Source organism: Manis pentadactyla, chromosome 9 (genome assembly GCF_030020395.1).
Source record: "Manis pentadactyla isolate mManPen7 chromosome 9, mManPen7.hap1, whole genome shotgun sequence".
Classification (NCBI taxonomy): Eukaryota; Metazoa; Chordata; class Mammalia; order Pholidota; family Manidae; genus Manis; species Manis pentadactyla.
In genome coordinates, this window is record NC_080027.1 from 26,526,430 (window position 1) to 26,547,108 (window position 20,679).

Below are 20,679 nucleotides of genomic sequence, written 5' to 3' on the forward strand. Positions count from 1 at the left end.
TAGGAAAATTGTTAAGAGAATAAATACTAAAAGTTTTCATCATAAGAACACTTTGTACCTTTGTCTTTTTTGCTTTTTATTGTACTTATATAAGAAGCTGGATGTTGGCTGAACCAACTTATGCAGTGATGTATGTCAATTATTTCTCAAAAAAACTGGAAAAAGAGAAGAACTGAGTTGATTAAGCAAAAAAAAAAAAAAAGGTCTCTTATTCTGCTGTTCTTTAGTTGCTTCACTCCTCTCAACTCATGACAAGAACCAATCCATTTTGCCAGACCATCCCCACTTCCCATCTGTGAAATTATGGCCCTAGGATAGTTACTTGGTCTAATTTGAGGAGTACCAATGTGTCCCAGCATTTAACTTTCCTTCAGTGATGTCACTCCATGTGCTCTTTTTTCTGGTCGTTTAGCGTGGTCTGTAAGAACAGGATGTTATTTGTAAATAGTATGTTTCCTGACTCCTGAAAGATTTGAGGCAGTTTTCAGGATTTGATCATGCATGAACCAAGAAAGTTGTATATCAAAAAGAGGTGGCAGACTATTAGATAACTTTGTGAAATGTAACTGGGACTTGATATAGATTAATTCAAATTTTGCAGTCTTTTATCAGTGAAATTAATTGAGAAAAGTACTTTACATGTAGTAAGGGAAGTATTTTATGAAATTTTTGTTTCGATTACATATGGCATGCATTGTTATTTCGTTAAAAAAACGTATTCTGTTAAAAAGGGGTTGAAACTCATGCAATTAGGCCACGAGTAGTTTACTTTTTCTGTCACTTGTGAAAATTGGGAAGATTTCTGATTTAACAAACCTTTGTACTTATTTTGCATGAGACAATCTTTTTTGTGAATGACTTTTTTTTCCTCTTCCCTAATACCAATACACTGCAGTGGAGGACAGGTAGTCGTGTGTCAATCCCATAGTCCTCTTCACCCTTCACCAGCCCCTGGCACAAGCTTGAGAGGATTCCTATTACCAAACAGATTCAGATACTAGGTAATAAAATGCACATTTCTAAAGTGAATCGGAGCTTCCTTAAAGCCCCTGAGAGTTACATCAGCTTTAACCATTAAACGCCCTGGGTTCTATTCACTTAGAATTTTCTTCAAAGCTTTGCATCCCTGTGGGCTGAGGGAGGGATGAGACCAGAGAAGGGGGAGGTCGAGGGAGGCGCCCTTAGGTAAGAGCTGTTGTTTGGGGGTGGGATGAGTTGCTGAGCACGGGCGGGAGAAGAGGGACGGGAGTCCAGGAAAGGCTATTTCCGGCTCAGATTTGGTTACCAAGGCTCTTTGAGTTGAACTTCTTGGGGAAACCCACCAGTCCCGAAGACCTCGGGGTGTGTGTGTGTACGAGGGGCGGGAGGGTGCCCACTTGGGCGGGAGGGTGCCCACTTGGGTCTGAGTGTCGCTCGCCGCATCCCTGCGGCTCTTGCAGAGCGGGACAGGCCGGGCCGAGGCGGCGAGGACGCCTCCCGGGTACCCCCCCACCGGGACCCCCTGAACCGCGGGCGCCGCAGCCGCAGGCTCGCCCGAGACAAAGGGCGGGCGCGGCGGGTGGACTCTCGAGCCCGGCGGCGGGGCGGGGAGCGCGGGGCCGGGGACGGGGCCGCGGCGCGCTGCAGACCGGCTCCGGGGCGCAGACCCACCCGCGCTGGCTGGGCGCCGGCCCCCGGGCTGCCACTCAGCCTCTGACCCTCGGCCCACCCCCGGCCCCCCCGCAGGCGGCGCGACGGTGACCGCAGCCCGGCCGCCGGCGCTCCTCGTCGGGCCGGCGGGCGCAGAGCGCGCGGCCGCGGGGCGGGCGGCATGGCCGTGTCCTGGAGGAGCTGGCTGGCCAACGAAGGGGTTAAGCACCTCTGCCTGGTAGGACGGCGGGCGAGGCTCTCCCGGCGGTTTGTCTGTCGTGCCGCGATTTTGATTCATTCTCTGAGCGTGCGCGGGTGGGAAGCTGGGAGTGGAAGGTTTGCCTCTCAATTCAAACATTCTCAACTAACAAAACTTTGCGCTGTTAATATATGGGGACAGTAACGACCCTCTTCCCCAAATGCATGGGAACCCTCCTACCTACTGACGGCAGAGCGGATGTGGAGGAAGGGAGAGATCACTTTCAGGGAGCACAGCTTTTCCTTAACCCTTTACACATCTTATCCCTTCTGCTCTTTTCCCACATTGCTTGTGTTTGATGTATTTTGACATACAACGCTTGGACTTGGTGAGGCCACTAATTTCTCAGTCTCATTTTGTACTTCAGGGGTACATCTGCAGATCGTTTAAGAGACCTGTTTGCAACCCAAATGTCTAATGTCAGGTGCAGGAACTGAGTGAGGCCAAATTTGTTTTCCTCTGGTTGGTGTTCAGCTTTCGGGTTAATTGCAAATGCTTTCTGCAATTACTATTTGGAGCTCCATTGAAAGTATTGTATCCACTAATATACTTGAGGTTTCCATTCACCAGGTAATGTTCATTTTTAATTTTTGTTGTCTCTCTCCCTTTGTATGAATTAGTTTATCTGGCTCTCCCTGAATGTCCTGCTTTTCTGGAAAACCTTCCTGCTGTATAACCAAGGGCCAGAGTATCACTACCTCCACCAGATGCTGGGGGTAAGTGGGACTCGGGTGACCTGGTGGAATGGGTTTAATGTGGGCAGATGTTGCTACAGGGTTTGGTTGGTTCCAACAGTCATTAAAGAAACATTGGTTGTTCACTTCAAAAGCATTTCTTGTTCTCTGAGGCGCTCAGATTTCCCTGACTTAGCAGTTACACTTGTCCAGGTGAAAGTGATTGACTCTCTTAAAAACCAGATAGTTTCCTAACCACGAAAGGAATGAAAGTGCCAGACCAGGCTAGCAGCGGCTGAAAAATGTTGCAACATCTTGCCAGCCGCAAAGTGCTCTGAAGGATCTGCTCCCCCAGGACCAACCAATAACAGGCTTTTAGTTTTCACTAATCAAGACTTCAGCCTGCCTGTAAGCTTATCCAGAGGATCTGCACTATTTCCTTTTACTGCTGGTTCTCACAGAGTATGTGTTTAATGCAGTAATTCACGTCTGGGTATTTCTGATTGCTTGCCCTGAGGGTACTGGCTTATTAGGGTTCCTGTATTCTCGTCTAATATTAGAAAGATATTGTGCAAAATTTTGGCCTGATTCATTTCATGTTGATATTGTTTTTTTCTCTATTCTTTGATGTGTCTGATCTCATTCTTCCTCTCTATCCCCTTCCTACTTGACTCCCTAACAAAAGACCGGCACTGAGGACATCTTACTTTGTATAAGGAGATAGCATTTTCTAAGCAACAAGCAAAAAGTTTAGAACATAATGAAAAAAATCTCAGGGCACCTGAAAAAGCAGATTTTGTCATTCCTTTTCACTGAGGGAGAAAATACATTCTAATTAGGAGATGCATTGTTTTCTTTTTCCTGGTTTAATGGCTATTTGAAATAATGGTTAGAGCAAATGAATTCAGTGGAACCAGCCTCCCATTTCCTGCTTTTACATTTACAGATCTTCACATATCTTTAAACTTGGTACACATTAAAACTGCAATAAATTGAGCCTAAATTAATTAATTGGTATTGTATTGTGTTCAATAAAGTCCTATTTTTTCATTATCTATTGGTTGCACAATTGGTATTTTTAAAGCTTAACACCTATTCTTTAAAGAACTTATTTTTTTAGGCTGTTTAAGGTTCACAATAAAACTGAGGGTAAGGGACAGATATTTCTCATATGCCCTCCTACCCCCACATATGAACAGCCTTCCTCATTATCAACATACTCCAGAGCGACAATTATTACAATTGATGAACCTACACTGACACATCATAATCACCCAACAGCTTTATTTTTAACTAATGGGCAGAGAAAAATAATCTCAAAGAGTAAACTCATTTTACTGGTAACTCTTAAATCTGAACATTTCTTTCTTTCTTTCACCCAACCAACCTGACATCTTAACCATTCAGCAAACGTCCTGAAACCTATGCTTTTCAAATGGGCACACAGAGAGCAAGACCTTGCTTGCCCCTGTACTCAAATTGCTTACAATCTAATGGAAAATCCAACAGGTAAATGCTAACACTTCAGTAAACAAGTTAAGAAAAATTCTCTCTAGTAAAAACACATGAAAGTCTGCTGGTCTCTCATTTTAATTTTGTTTCCTAGAAATTCTCCCTTAGGGGTGAATTAGTGAACATAAGGTTTTTCAGTGGGAGATACAGCTGCCCTATCGTAAAGCTTGATGAACAGATTGGAGAAAACTTTTGAGAGTTACAGTGGTAAATTTTGCCATCAAAAATGGTAAATTCTGTTCAGGAGGCATGTGCATTAATATAAAATCTAAGAATAGACAACTTGGAAATCCACAACTGAACTTTGGATTTCAGCTGTACAACATAGTATGGGCTCAAATAATACCTAATTTTGATAGAAACCAAGTTAATTTTTAGGAGTCTGTATGCTGTGTAGCAACTTAAGATTTATTTTAGTGACAAGTCAGATATGATGAAGAGTATATACATACACACACTCACACACATGAAACCCAACTAATTTAAGAATTAAATATGTTCTGCCTCTCTCGACCACCATCCCATGTTAGTGCTTTTGTTTGAATAATATGACTGACTAGTGAGGTTCAAAGGTGAGGCCTACAGAACAGCTGGCAAAAAGTAGGGACTCAATAAATATTGATCAGATGAATAAAGAAAAAAATAATGAAAGAACTAAATGGAAGACTAAGAGTAAAAAAAATGCAAAGAAGTAGATTGAAGAAGAGAAAGGTTGTAGAGTTGCCATGGAAATGTAAGAATGATTATAGGGAGTGGACCCACAATTTACTCCAGTCAAGAGTCAACATTTTATGAAGAGTCACCTTGGAGAGAAAGGTTCTTCTTCCTGGTTTCATGCTGAAAGATGAAAGATGACTTCCACACTTTTCACTTTTCAGTAATCACCTATATGAAATTTCTAGTCAATAATTTATATCATTCTGGAATAGATAGTTCAGACTATATTTTTGGTGCCAAAGGACCTCTACCTATAGTTCTACTACTTGCTTTATGAAGAAGTATTTCTTTTTATTTGTCTTTGGGTTAGCTCTTCTAATCTTTTGGTGATTGGAATTTTGTTTCATAGTATAAGAATTTGCAGACATTCTACAAACTGCAAAGAAATATAGTATGACAATGGTATGTAATTCATTTTAAAATTAATATTGCTCCCATATTTTACATGTTTAATAACTATATATTACTAACTTAATGCCTTTGAGCTATGCATCTTAGAGCCTACCAAACACACAAACATGGTTCTATCATGATACAAAAGCCTGGAAAGGACACATTTTTGATAATTTGATATTATAAGTCTCTTTAAGGTGAATTTTGGGTTCATACAAATCATGATGGTATTTCTCGGAATGAATTTGATCACTACCACTTTAAAATGCAAATGAAGAGAATGACAATTTGATGATATAATTGAGTAGAAAGGTTGCTTTACTCATCTTTAGCAGTAGCGTAATAACAAAGTTGCACTAATACTATGGAAAGGAAGGGTTCCCAGAATACAGCCCATCTGCAGGAGGACATAGACATTGAGAAGCAGTTAATTCTTAATAGTTGGATATCTCTGCTTTCTATTGAAAAACAACTATTTATTCAACTCTTTTATACGTTTAATATACCAGGAACTTCATAAATTTATTTTGTTTAAGCTAGGAAACTATTGTTCCCATTTTACACATGGGGCAATATAGGCTGGCAAAGCTGAGTGACATGCTTGAATCCCTTTGGGTGGTCGGTGTCAGAGCTAGGACGTGGATGCAGTTCTGGCTGGACTTTTTGCTTTTTCTCCATTCTGCCAAATTTTCTAAACCACTTCCCTTCACTAACTCATCTCAGATACTTATGCCGCTGGTTAGTATTACTGTTGATCAGTGCTGCCCACTAGAAATATAATGTGAGTCATCTGTAATTAAAATTTTCCCAGTAGTACATTAAGGTTTTTTATAATTACCTTTAATAATATGTTTTATTTAAGATAGTATATCCAAAGTATTATAATGGGTTGACGTATTCAACATATGATCAATATTTTTAAAATCATTAATGAGAAATTGTATATTATTTTTTTGCCAATATTACATATCACAATTCACTGAGTAAATTTTCATCAGAAATACCTGACCTGTGTTTAGATGTCATGAAATTTAACAGGTGAATAAGTGGATCACGTACCCAAGCTGTCCAAAACATATTTAAAGATTTTCCAGTAACACAAATATCAGATTTTAAATTTAAATTTGAATTCATAAATTAATAAACCTAAAAATTCACTTCCTTGGTGACCCTCGACACATTTCACTAGTTCACTAGCCATGTGTGGCTAGTGGCTACCATTTTGAACAGTATGAATGTAGACTGTCGGGGAAGATATTCCTGCTGTCATGGCCATAAGCATGAATGTTGCCTTAAGGTAACAACTAGCCATCAACCAGCCCAAATAAAGAGACATCAGGATATGGGCTCTCTTGGGGGCAAGTTCTCTTGCTCCTCCTGTCTAAAATAGGAGTTGATATTGGATGGGCAGTTGTGGGTTCTAATTATGGTCGTGTAACTATAAAAATACCTCTGACTTCTCCTGATCATCTGAGCCTTCTGGTGGCTCTTTGTTTGAGGAAGAGGTAAAAGTCAAAAGTATTTGTTCTAGGAACTAGAACATCTGTTTTTATTTCTAGTAGGCTAGGTGACTGTTATCAGACCAATGAATGATTTAAAAAATTGCGTAAGAACTCAGGGAAAAGAAGATCTTAATAGATCTTGATAGAAGATAAATAATGTTGAGATTAATTTGTCTTAGTAGGAGTTTTCATCCTGATTGTTCTTTCCCAGCCTGGTCTTATCCAGACCTGGAGGCAATCCGGTCACGGCTGGTTTATGCCTGAGTTAATGTGCTGATCAGACTCTGCACTTTCTAGGAGATGTTTAATTATGACAGGCTGTGCGTTTGGGAGTCTTAAAATTAGCTAAGAGGAAAAAAAAATCTTTGGAGGGAAGCCAAAGCAAACACACAAACAAACAAACAAGCCAGATAATACCATCCTCCACCTTCCCATAGGAGCCTTTTATATAAAGAACTCCACTGATTTCTGAAGATGAAATCCATTTTCGATTTATTTTCAGATGTAACTTGTACTTTAATAGAAAGTACTAATGTGTTATGACCGACCCTGGTAAAGATTTTTTGAAATGTTGGGGCAATTTAACTTATAATATTGTCTTTAGAATCCCTCATATGAAAGTTCACCTATATCTCAGTTGTATTTCTGATGTTTTAATAATTACATGGCATAATTTAATTGAGGAGAAAATTTTAATTTGAGACAAAATGTGTTTTATGGCACCAGATTCAATGTGAATTGGTTTTATATCCCCCCTCCCTAAGTAACATTTGCATATATATGGGTTACTTAGTTTCATACTAGCTACTGTTGTGGTGTGGTGATGAGAATTTAATTTTTTTTCATTGTTTATGATTATTATTGAGATTTGTTTCCTGGTCATGAGAGGTCTTCTTTTTGTCTTCTTTAAACCTCTTTCTGAGATACCTATGTTTACTGCAAGAAAGCTGTGAGAATAGAGCTTTTTCTGCCCTCACAGTAATGATCTTTCTTTGGTCAATCATTATCTGTTAAGTGATTTAGAAACATTAACTGATTTACCCTTTCAAGAGTCCTGGGAGTCATGTTGTAATTACCATTTTTCAGAGACAGAAATCTGATGTCATATGAATTTCTGAAGGTTTGAGATTGGAGTCTGTGGATAAGTAGACCTAGGATTTTAAGTCAGTACTGGTTTCACTTCCTGGGTAGGCAGCTTTAATTCTGCTGAGAAGGAATACGTGCCGCCTGTTGATTAAAAAAAAAAAAAAAGGGATTGGCCATTAATTCTTTCCTTTTATTGCACAGATTATAGAAGTTATATAGATTTGCCCAGGTGGGCATTGTGGTTTCAATTCAGGGGATACATTTAACTGAGGTTTTTTTTTGTTTGTTCGTTTTTATTCTTATCATTCTGAAAACATGAGTTACAGAATTTTTTATTCTTATCATTTTGGAAACCAAAGCAAACACACAAACAAACAAACAGAACTTTTTTATTCTTATCATTTTGAAAACATGAGCTACAGAACTTTGATGTGATCATTATATCCTTAAACTATGTGTGATAGAGACTCAATAATTTTAGACTTGGAAGCCAGCTTTGGTATCTTAGAGTTCTTCCTCATTTTCCCAAATAGAAAAATGAAGTTGAAGTGATTTTCTCACTAACACCCACTGAATTAGTGGCTTGAGTCACAATCCCGGTCGGTTGGTCCTCTTTCAGTTAAGTATTCAGCCTGTCAGAATGAAAAACTGTGCACATACACAGGAACATAAACATAAACTGCACAGTGTACAGACCGCTAGCTTTTCATCTTTATGAAATGATATGTAAAGATGTTTAGCAATTTAAGAGTTAAAGAAAATTATTGATTTATCTGCAAGATAACATATATTTTAGCATTACAGTTGTTTTAGATTTGTCATAGAGAAGTTGTTAAGGAATTATGAGACTTTTATTTAAATTATTTCAGATTCCACAATATTTATCAAACTTCTGACACTCAAATGTTTAACCTCTTTGTTATGTACAGCTAAATGCCCACTGTGTAATTCTCTTTTATCAATACCATCCAAAACAGCATAGAATTGGAAGGTGGTATTAATTTCAGAGATTTGTAAATGTACTTCCTTCATTCTGTTATTAATTATAATAATAATATCAATAACAGATTACATTCTTCATTGAGGACTGATGAGGTGCCAGGTTTCAGTCTAAGAGTTTTTTATGGTTTAATTTCATCTTTTCATCCATCCTGTGGGATAGATATCTTTAATTTTTTAGCTAAAAGCTGAATTAGAGAACTTTGGTAATTTGCTAGTGCATAGCAGAGGCAGCCCCAGGTGTCCTGGTTTTAGAATGTGTATTCTTAACCATTGTGCTCTTCTGCCTCTATGCAACATTAATATTAGGGAATTGCCATTTTTGTGGACCAAAAATAATCAAATATCTGCCATTTCATATGGTTCAATCTAATAACAACTGTTACCATTTATCAATCACATAGTGTGTACCAGAGTTAGTTCTTTCCTCTTTCCTTTTTAAAATTTCATTTAATCTTTATATTTAATTAAATCCTTGTAACAACCCTGGAAGATAGGAAGTATCACCTTTTTTTTTTACAGGATTGGGATACGGAGATTCTGAGTGGTTAGGTAGCTTTCCCAAGTCACCCAGCTAACAACTGGAGAAGCCCATTTTAAGCCCGTATCTGTCAGATACTGAAGACCATGCTCTTGATCACTCCTGGGAGGTTCTGAAATGGACTGAGTTAGAATCTGGAATTTCTTACTTTTATCTGGGGCTCATATGCATCCTACCACAGTGATTCTGGGGTAAGACTGTATGTTTGTATGTTTTGCTATCAATAAATACTTCATTGGAAATAAAGGTAAGAATATGGTTTATGGGTTATTCTTAAACCTGAGGTGGACTGGTACACCTCATCCTGATACCTACTGTGGCAGGCTTCCATAACAAAGTGCCGCAGACTGGATGGCTTCAACAACAGGAATTTATTTCCTCATATTTCTGGATGTTGTATGCTGTACGCCTTCCCCTGGGAATCACCCAGCCTGAGGGAGAGGTGGCTATAGAACTGCAGAATATTATAGGGACCTTAGAGATGTTTCTAGTTCATTTATCTCATCTGATAGGTGAACTTACTAGGTAGTTAAATATTTTTTTTATGGACTCAGTGTCAGGCTGAATGGTGGGTGGTAGGTCTTCTAACTAGTTAGTGTTTCTAGTTCATCATGCCAACCACTGTGTTGATCATAAAATTGGTTTTAAAAGTGCCTACATAATTCTCGGCAGAACCTGAAAGAACCTTAATTCCTTATTGGAAAGATGGGCTTTGGAGCTATATGGATATGATTTTGAATTGTAGCTCAGGCATTTATCTCCCTTTATGATTTTGGCAGATTACTTCTCCAAGTCTAAATTTAACTCATCTGTAAAGTAAGGCTTTAACCTTCCTCTTAGGTTAGTTGTGAATATTAAATGAGAAAATGCAGGTGAAATGTTTAGTATGTAGTGCATATGCACTCAGCAAATGATAGCTATTACTGTAATTATTAGTGGCATTATTTAGTATTAATAGTATTAATGTTATTAATACTAAATAGTAATATTAAAATTATTTGTTTATAAATAAAAATATTAAGAGGAATTCAGAAATATATAAAGATGAAAGGACCTTGCTGAGCATATAGCAGAAGCCCATCCCTTCCTCTTGTTGGCCTCTGGCTGCCTCCCTGATCCCTCTGGACATAGGAAGGCTATCTGCTGCTTTTTGTAATTGGCACAAAATTTGTGGCATCTTGGCTATGATTGTTGTGTAGAATTTCAGCTTGAAGTAGACAACATTTCATTCAAAAAAGCATTTATTAAATCACTGAATCTTGGGTCTTCAACAGATAAACAAGGGCAATAATGCCTATGTCACAAAATTATTGTGTATTGTGAACCTTAAAGAAAATTAAAAGAAAAAAATGCTAGGGTCAACATTCATTGAAATGTTCTCACGCGTGGACGTTGTATAAAGTTCTTTATATGTCCCATGTCAGGGTCTTCACTACTCTGTAAGGTAGACACATTGTATAAGAGGAAGCTAAAGCATAGACATTATAAATAACTTGCTTATAGAATTAACTATGTACATTAAAACCTATTATATAATAAGTAGTCAAATTGCCAGTTTCTCTCTTTCCTTCCCTTTTCTCTCGTTTGTCATGGCCACATAACAGTAATTCATCTAACTGTTCTAATAAAATGCGATGAACCTAACCTGCTTCTCTCAGAGTGTTGTGCTTGGGATCAGATGTCTTAGTAGATAGGGAGGTACTTCAAAAAATTGAAAGCATCAGCAGTGTGGAAAATGGTTAATATACTGTTTCTGTCTCCTGTCATTCCTCCCAGCTTTTAAGGTTCCTGCCATGGTACCTTGACAGAGTTTCTCTAGGAGTTGTAAGGGACAGTTTGGACAAAGGAATGAAAGAAGGTTTTGTCTTCATGAGAGAAAAGCGGCAGATGGCCTTTAATATCCAGTATGTTTACAAGTGTTGACTGTTGAAGTAGGATCTTGAAAGTCTGTGACATGTAGTTAAGGATTAGTTCACTAAGCATGACCTAAGGGTGAGACCTTAGTAAAAGAACAAATTATCTACATGGGAAGTGAGCCTACCTCACTTCTTAGTATCCACAACTTAATACAACCTTGTGATATGATAATATCAAACAATGTGATAAAAATGTTTTGAAAAGTAATTTCTTATGAGTTCTGGCAAAGGGACTAAAAGAAAAAATAGGTTAAGGAGAAGATGGACTTTACATGATCAATAGAATTTGTTTACATTTTTTAGGAATTAGAAAATTGAATTTGACAATGATTCCTGTCTATGGAGGAATGAACCAAACACAAGTTCTATAGGGAAAAATGACATACTTCAATGTTTTTCATGGATTTAGAAATTGTTAAAGGTCTTCAGACATATACCAGGAGGTCAGGTCATATGTAGTTTAAGACAAGAAGAGATTAGTGATGTACACAAAGTGAAAGCATTTTATACAACAGAGATTTAAACAAACAAAAAATGACACTTCAACATGAACATCAATTTAAGAAATGATCTATGGTGAATGTCTTTCTGATTATATTCCTTTTTCCTATGATAGGATTACCAAATACTGATCTCAAATTGCAAGTTTGTTTGATGTAATCTTAGAAAGCTCAGGTCAGTTGGAAGGATCTCTACTGCTAGTGATCTAAACAAGTGTCTTCCCCCCATGCTGTACTTTTAATTCTCTTTGTTGACTTTCTTTTCTTCCAATATATTCTCTCTTTTGTGCCTTCCAGTTAACATCTTCTCCTGAGTATCTCCCTGTCCCCCACCCTTATAGGGGAACATTGATTTCCAGGCTAGTGAGGGTGCTCTAACCAGAGGGAGCTGTGGAACAAAAACATAAGAATTGCCTCTTGAGAATAGTGATGAAACAGGGTGATGGGAATGTTCTTACCTCTCACTAATTTTCCTTGGCCAAGTTACTCCTAGAAGTTACTTTGGGTCTTTGAGTTTTGTTGAGCCTCTTGGTTTGAAATCATGGGCTCAAAAGCACGCTTGTAAAGTACTTTGAGTTATGTGAGTAAAAGTAAAAAACATGTTTTTCCATTTCTTTCTTTTTTTCCATAGCTCAGAATATCTACAGAGAAAACTAAGCAAATGTCATCAGTGGTCTATACTGATGGATTCCAATAGGGGGAAAAAAATGACTCACGTTAAACCACAAGAATGTAGAGCTTCAATATGAATGTTCTCCCACTTGAGAAATGGCATTTGCTGTTGCACATTGTCTGTAATAACACGTGTCACCTCCCATGGAATTTTTCTGTGGGGTTGGGTTTGGCCTGGACTATGTAGAACCCATCATTGAACTATTCAGCTATTTTAATCTTTTCTAATTTTTAAAACATAATAAAAATGAAAGAATGAGTCAAATGAAGATCTTGGAAGCATTTAGGATCATAATAGATCTGAAAGGTTTACTTAATATTGGTCTGCCTGTAGAAAGCCAGTCTTAGACTTGTGCTGGTTTTAAAGCTTGAGCATGTCATTCTTAAAGAAGGAAATATATTTTGTTCAACCCATACAGTTTAGATATACGAATTTAATTTGTTAGAGTCTTATATGAAATTCATTCTAATTCTTGTTAAAACCAAGTAGCTGCTATTGCCTTTTCCTAAGCATGGAGCAGCTATGAGTGTAACTTTCAAATACAATAATACCTGTGAAAATTTATAATGTAATGAAATGTGATCAAAATAAAATGTAGATTCTGTGGACAAATGACCTACATTGAATTCTTGACTTTACCTCTTACCAAATGAATCTTTAAGTAGTTTACTGAAATCTTCAAAGCCTTTGTTACCTCAATTCTAAATGGAGAATTATTTTATTAAATGGAACTAAATGAAAATTCCAGTATTGAAACATTTTGACTTACAAAATTTTGCAGGGTGTAACCTAATACCTCTGTTACAGGATTTTTTCTTTTGAGGAAAGGATTAAGTGAGATGAGGAAGAAATGTATATGAAGCCCTCAAAAAGTGTGACTTCCCTTTCTCATGTCAGGTTGTTGTAGGCAAATTCATGACGATACTAGAGTTGTTTCTTTCAGCAAACATTTTGAAGTTGAGAATGTTTGATGTTGAAATCTGTTTGTAAGGTGTTGCTCATGACTGTAAAAATTTCCAGGAACTAAGAGATGTTAACTCCTAATTTTGTGCATTGCAAAATTTCTGAAGCATTTTAAGGGATTTTTTGTAAATGACAGTATACCTTTTTTTCTTCATTATAGTTTTGAAAAATTTTAAGCTCATGATTGCTTTTGAATTAGCAGTGGTTTTCAAATTTTAGCTCCAAATTTCTTGGCCATTTTTAAACTTCCTGTCAAACCAAAAATTGAGGGACATATGAAGAGAACTATTTTAGGACATTAACAATGAATCATCTCTAAAAAAACAAAGGATTTAAAGAACTATGTTTTTATAATGTCAGGTAGAGCGTATTTAAACACACATACCTGACATGTTTTTATAATGTCAGGTACAGAGTATTGAAACAGCGTACTATCTTCATGGGTCTGTGCAAGGCCGCTTTTTGCTTTCTTCACCATTCATTCATTTATTAATTCATTCTTTAATCATTGCCCATTCTCCAGTCTCTCTTCCCTCCCTACAGTAGCAAACTTCCTAATGTGCTGATGTGTGTCCTTCTGTTGGTGCTCTATGTGAATGTTTCTTTTAATTTACAAAAAAGGTATTGTGTATAGGACTGATTTTGTTTCTTGTTTTCATCTGGTATTATCTTTTCCAAGTTATCCATGCGATTCTGTTTTTTTTTTTTTTTTTTGGTCCTTTGCTTCTCACTACTGCATAGTTGAATCTGCCACATTTTACTTACCCATCTCCCAGAAATGGACACTTAGATCCTGCTACTTCAAAGGGCATTGTAATGAAAACAAAGCATACTGTGATAGCATAAATATTATATAGTCACTTGCTGACTTTATAATTTAGGGACTTTCTCTACTAAATGGAAGAGAACTAATTAATTCATATTGTAACAAAGTATAGGATTTTTTAATTTACTTGTTATCATGGTTTTTTAGATTAAGATTGAAGATGATGATGTCACACATGGAACAATTATTTAAAAAATCAAGACATTTGATGATAATAACTAGTTTTCAGTGAGTAATCTAAAAGCTCTTGGGTGACCAAAGGGATTAATGCAGAAAGAACTGTGTTATTTAATTTCTTCTCTGTTTACCTGGCTTCTTCCTTATGCATTGCCCTTAATATAACCATTTAAATGAAAAATAACCGCACAAACAGTTATAGTAAAAGCAACAGCAATAATAAATATAACATCAAATTTGGAAATAAAGGAAATGGAATAAATATGGGACAGAACATTAGAAGGACAGGTGGATAGAGTGAAATGGATTTTTAAAAAGGCAGATAAACCAAGTGTCACAGCAACCATCGCCCTAACTTCTGAGCTGTGAAGGGTGATACATGGCTTGTACCAACCCAAAGACCAGTCAGGATTAGGGAGGTGTGAGATGCAAGGTGAAAGGAGGCTTGTTTTTTGCTTTTTAAAATTACAAACCCTAGAAACTCTTTACTAAGTGTCTTAACAGCACATAAGTTAACCAAGGTGTAAGATGGTATGGGAGTGATCACAAAGGAACCACGGGTTGGATGATTTTTCATGTTTGGGCTGCACTGACGTCATAGTGTTAAGCAATCCGAAACTTTGTCTCTTACGCCCTCCCTTACCTCCTATTACCTCAGTAGTTCTTCATTATGTTCCCTGGAACCCCTTTGTTCCTTGACAGCTGCCGTGTCACTCACCACAAGTTCCCCTCTCCCTTGCTTCTTTGCTTTCCTATCCTGTCCTGTTGATTTTGTGCCTTAAGTGAGTATCTTCCCATTTCTCAAAGGCTAGAAGAGAAGATGCAAGCAGCTTCATGTCCTGAAAGCTTCCATATTAAGCCATGGGAATAATTTGCAAGATCATTTTGAAAGTTTACCCTGTATTTTCCAGTATGAAAATAATGTATACAATTAGGGAAACAAATTGAAAATGCAGAAAGTAGAAGTGAAAGGAAATTTGCCACTCATTTTCATTAGAGATAGTATTACTCCTTGGATTGTACTTTTAAGACTTTATTTTCTTTAGAAAGTATTTTTCTTATGACTTTCATGTTTATTAAATATTTTTCACATTTACTATGGAAAATGGGGGAAGGTACCAAAAAAAAAGTCATTTATATCTCAGTGCCTATACATAATCACTGTTAACATTTTGGTATATTTCATAAATACAAGTTTTGTTTTTAATAATGTGAACATTCAGAAAGCAGCTTTGTACTCTCCTTTTAGCATGATACATTAAGTATTAATTAGGTTTATTCCTATTATCACAAATTGTTAAATGTACATTATTAGACATACATTATTTATTTTTATGATTTCACTGAATAAATGAAAACACAACTAACTTAAACATTCCCATATTTTTGGACTTCCAGTCAGTGTCTGTTACTTCACTTGCCTAGAAAATGCCATGAAAAACATCACTGGGAAGAATATACCCTCTGTTATTACAATTATGTCCTTTGGATATGTTATTAGAATTTCAAAGTATATTACCCATTTAATTCCATTTATTGTAATTTTAAAAATTGTTATTTACCCATTTAGTGCTTGGTACCTAATTGTTAAAATATATTAACATTTCAAAAGAAACACATGCTTCTGTATAATGAATACTGATGATACAAAAAAAAAATTAGAAACTCCCCTTCTACGAGGTAACCACCTGTATCTGTACAATCTGTGCCAATGTCTATATGTATAGGTACACATATATGCACATGCATATTATTAATTCAGTACTAGGTCATGGATATTCTTACTTCATTTCCATACTTCATTTCTGTAGTGTGTTTTACATACATTTCTCTACTGTTGGCCATTTTAGTTGTATCCTTTTTTGTTTTGGTATCACAGATCATTCTGCAGTGAGTATCCTTGGAGAAATTTACATGTACTCTCGGATATGTATTTCTGTATGTACTTTATTTTCTCAAGACTGTCCAAAATGTGGTATTTTGGTCTTTTTCAGTATAAGTTTTTTAGGAAAGAAAGATTAAATTGGATTTACATTTTCTCTCTTATACCCGTATGTCATCTTTTTACATTAGATTTATTCTACTAGCAGATGAGCTAGTTGGGCCACTGTGTGTTGTTAAATTCTGTGAACTGAGTTTGCTGGAGGGTCTAATGCTTACGTGTGTGTGCATCAGGACATTTAGGTAAATAGTCTGTGCCAAACAACCCGTTCATCCCGTCCATCCTCTGAGTACGTGCTCTGTTAGGTATATTGCCCATTTTAATGCCTCCAGAGTATTTTCTCTTAGAATGGATAGCTTCTTGGAGACAGCATCTCTTTTTTTTTTCCAAAGGCAGACTGGAAGAAAGTCAATTTGATTCAAAGTTGAAAAGTATCATTAAAAGACATGCTGAGTTAGCTAAGATTGCTAGAATTTTGAGGACAAAGACAGAACTTAAGGGCAATTTTACAGATTGAGTTAAGAAGAATTATTAACGAACAGGACTGAGTTCGGGAAGAGTAGATAAGCTTAAAGAAGATATGTTTAAGTAAGATATGCTTGACAGAGAAGAATCTTAATATTGAATATCTTATGTTCAATATAAAAGTTTTAATAAATGTCATTACAGATAGTCTGATTAAAATTCTAAGTGAGGGGACCATGCTATGAGTATTGCTACTTTTCAAAAATTATTAAAATTACTCCAAATGCTCAGGCCACTAGTATATTTATTTTGGCTTCTAAATTTTAGGAGGAATGTTGATAAATTAAAGATGGCTTAAAGGTAAGAAAGAATGATGCGAGGTTTTGGAATGACTGTTACTGATAAAGAGTACCTGAGAGATGACTAAGTACTCAGTAATTGTGATCAGATGTGCTGGGCCTGTGATGTAGGGGAAATAAGGCCTGTCTTAGCTTTCTAGCCAACCATGCTTTGCAAAATACATTCCTTAGTGCCTTTCCCTGTGTGTGGATCATTTCTGTAGGAGGTGAAAAATATCACAATGACGTAAAGTCAATTGCTCTGGGACTCTTGGGCCCCTTGCTGTTTTGCTTTAGAAAGGGGTAGCGGGTAAGGGATGGGCATGAATATCCGCAGGAATGTAATAGGTAAATTTTTTAAAATCCACGTTAATAATGTTTGTCAACTCAAGAGGTCAAACTATTTTCACTTAATGTACTTTCATATTTTAGAACAGCTCTATGAGGAAAAGTGGAGGAAATTTTTATTAAACAATTCTTCAGTTCTAGACTTTGGAGATAGGTGACCTTGGCAGAGGTTACAGGTATTAGCAGTGATAGAAATGTCATACCGTTTAATCTGGCACCCTGTTCGCTAGATGGCATTGCCTGTAGAAACCAACGACTGTGTTCATATGCAATTCTGAATCCCACTTAAGTTGAACTTTAACTTGTCCAGACAGACACACAGCCTGGAGGTGAATCTTTTCTGCTCTCTGAACTTTTGGCACAGGAAAGACAAGGTGGACAAAGTTAAGACATACCCGGCATGTTACAATCTTCCTTTCTTCTCTCTCTCTGTAATAGCTACGTTTTTTTTCTACTCCTAATAGACTTGTAAGGAAAGACTACATACTGAAAATGGAAGAAAGTTCATTTGTGGAAGGACAGAATGAAAGGTATTGACATATAAAAGAAAAGATTTGAGTTCAGCCCAAGGTAATGTGGATATAAAGTCAGGATGGACTCTCTACTTTTGGTGGCCTTTAGTTATATGGCAAAGAATTTTTCTCCCAGCGTCTTTAGAACCAATAGCTTCTTTCAGTGACAGGGTTTTAAAAAAAAGGTTTATAGGTGGGAAGAGAAGTCAACTTGGGTCAAAAATTACATCATAGTTAAAAGTCTCCTGGGCAGTTAGTTGACAGGAACCAACTAGGATCATTTGGAATGGATTACTTTTTTACGGAATGAAGGAACATTCATGAGCTTTCGGATATACCCCGAGATTACTGAACTGGTAGTTTATTTTGGGCTTTTTAAGAAAGAAATAATTACTCCAATTATTATTAACTGCTTTCTGGTTGCTTATGACATTATTGTTTCCATATGAAACCTTATCAAAATAGTTAGGTAAGCCACTGTTGAATGAATCCTTCATTGAAATGTCATAGTTTAATTCTTAAGTGCAGTCTTGTTCCCATGGAATGTCCATTGTATTCTACATTCATATCCCTATTATAATATATGAATACTACAAACTAAACATTTCAATTATGGCTGCAGACTTGACTTAAAGGTATAGGAGAAATGAATCTTTCTGATTTCCTGCCATGGCCCTTTTTGTTTACTATAAAGACAATAAAAAATGCCTACCATTGAATTGGGAAATTATATAGTCTATGGGGTTGTCTCTTTTTGTTCATGTATCTGTCTCATGACTCCTTTTCTCTGGCTTTCATTGCTAAGAGCATTATTTTCCCCAAGGAATATTTTTCAAAAGAATTTTCTTTATTAACAACCATGTATTTTTGAGGTCCCTAAGGGTAAAAGGCAGTTTATGCTTTTCCACTGGCAGTGCCACTTGTTAGCTTTTTGGGGGAGGCAACAAGGTAAACAGGTGAACCATTAAAACACAATGTGCTAAGTGATCTAAAAGAAGTATGTTGAAAGACAAAAAAGAGGCATTGAGAACGATGCTCCAGATTTTTCAGACTATTTGCAAAAGGGGAAAATCTGCAGGTGTAAGTGAGGGAATGGGAAGAGATGTCTGGGACCTTGTAAAGCCTACGGAGAAAATGATCCCTGGGCTGAAACTGAAGAATGGTTGGTAAGAGAGTTCATCTGGGAGTTAACATGGAGGTTGGAAGTGGGGGAATGCCATCACAAATCGAAGGAATGGCAACAGCATGAACTATTAACTATAGTTACAGGGAATGGAGATATTGCGGTAAAACTTAGAATAGCTAATGCATCCGGGAGCTGAACTGAGCCAAATAATATAAAAGCATAGCCAAGTGACCTTATGGTATTATCAATTTGGCATATTTACAGACTTCTAATATAAGTTGGGACAAAAAGTAGGCTGGACTGGATGGCCTGTACAGTCTTGTCAAAGAGCTACAGTGATTCTGAGGGTTTCTTTGAACTGGGTGTTGCTCAGTTCCATAGGGTAAATTCCTGTTTCTAGTTTGGTGGGGAATGGGGAAGTGGAACCTGAGTTGATATCCTTGGGCAACAAGGTATGATGGAAAGAATATGCTCTGTGTTGTGATCCTGGGTATGAGCAAGATTTCTTGGGTAATCATTTTTGGTTTTGATTATTTTTTTGATGCCTAAAATGAGGGCATTGAAGGATCATCTCTGAGGTGCTTTCATTCATACATCCACTATGTATTGAACACCTACCAGTTACCTAGGACTTTCTTTGAAGTCTTTAGATACAGTTGAGTGGGGTAAAGCTCAACTCCCATAACTACACAGAATATCACCCTCTAGAGCTGTGAATGGGAAGGCAGACTAAGGAAGAGTGATTTCCAAGAAGCTGGGCTGTAAGAGCGTTTAAATTCTGAAACTAGATCAGGTTTGTGGATAGCCAGAGAGCAGGAAGAGGATAATAGCTTCTCTTGACTTTTTTATTAAATGTCAGGCACTGCCTTAAATATTATATATGCTCATTTAATACTCAGAAAAACTCTATGCGGTAGATGTATTATTTTCATTTTATAGATGAAGACAAACGAAAAAGAGAAGGTAAGAAAATTACCTAAGGTCATCCACCTAAGTAAAGGAGCTTCAGACTCAGATTTGTCTGATTTCCAACTGTATTCTGAAACAGTGATTGCCGACTGTTTGGGCCCCACTCCAGGCCTAAGGCATCAGAATCTCAGGAAGTGCAACAGAGATGTGTTTACTTTTTAAATTATCCATCAAGTGATTTCAGTGTGCAATCACAAGAGGGAAGTCTTGTGTAAAGATTGACACAAAATGGCAGGAAACCTACTCGTTGGATCAAAGGATAAGCAACTGAAAGAGTAAGACAGTATTGTTTTGCAAAGTGTACTAGACATGGCACCTGAATGCACCTCCCTGTCCTGCGGAGTGATGTGTTGTAGGGGAAGTACAGAGAGCCGGCCGGGGTGCTTGTCCTTGCTTCTTTACAAACTGGCCGTGTAAGTAGAGGCAAAAAGAAGGATGGGCTGGCAGCCTTGTAAAGCCCTGTTGGAAGAGCTACAGTTCTGTGATTATCAAACATGTAAGAATTAGGTGTTGTATAGGCTTCATTTAGTTTGGTTAAAAATATTATTTTTGGAGGAAAAGAGTCCATATAATTGACTTTAATGGTACAAATTTACATAATTTTAGACAAAT

The 20,679-nt window shown here is 37.0% G+C and overlaps 1 protein-coding gene across 7 annotated transcripts in view; it reads left to right on the forward strand.

Annotated features, from left to right (window-relative positions):
• Window positions 1–1,270: 1,270 nt before the first annotated feature.
• The window catches only part of NOX4 (NADPH oxidase 4), a 155,451-nt gene continuing 136,042 nt past the window's right edge, over window positions 1,271–20,679 (forward strand). For 3 of the 7 annotated variants that reach the window (XM_036923251.2, XM_036923252.2, XM_036923254.2), the window contains exons 1-2: window positions 1,757–1,867; window positions 2,509–2,604. In XM_036923251.2, the coding sequence (XP_036779146.1) occupies window positions 1,811–1,867; window positions 2,509–2,604 (153 nt within the window). In that variant the 5' untranslated portion in view covers window positions 1,757–1,810. Of the gene's footprint in view, window positions 1,342–1,756; window positions 1,868–1,923; window positions 2,459–2,508; window positions 2,605–20,679 lie in introns of those variants that run through there. The other 4 variants (XM_036923258.2, XM_036923255.2, XM_036923253.2 and 1 more) reach the window with 4 other exon arrangements.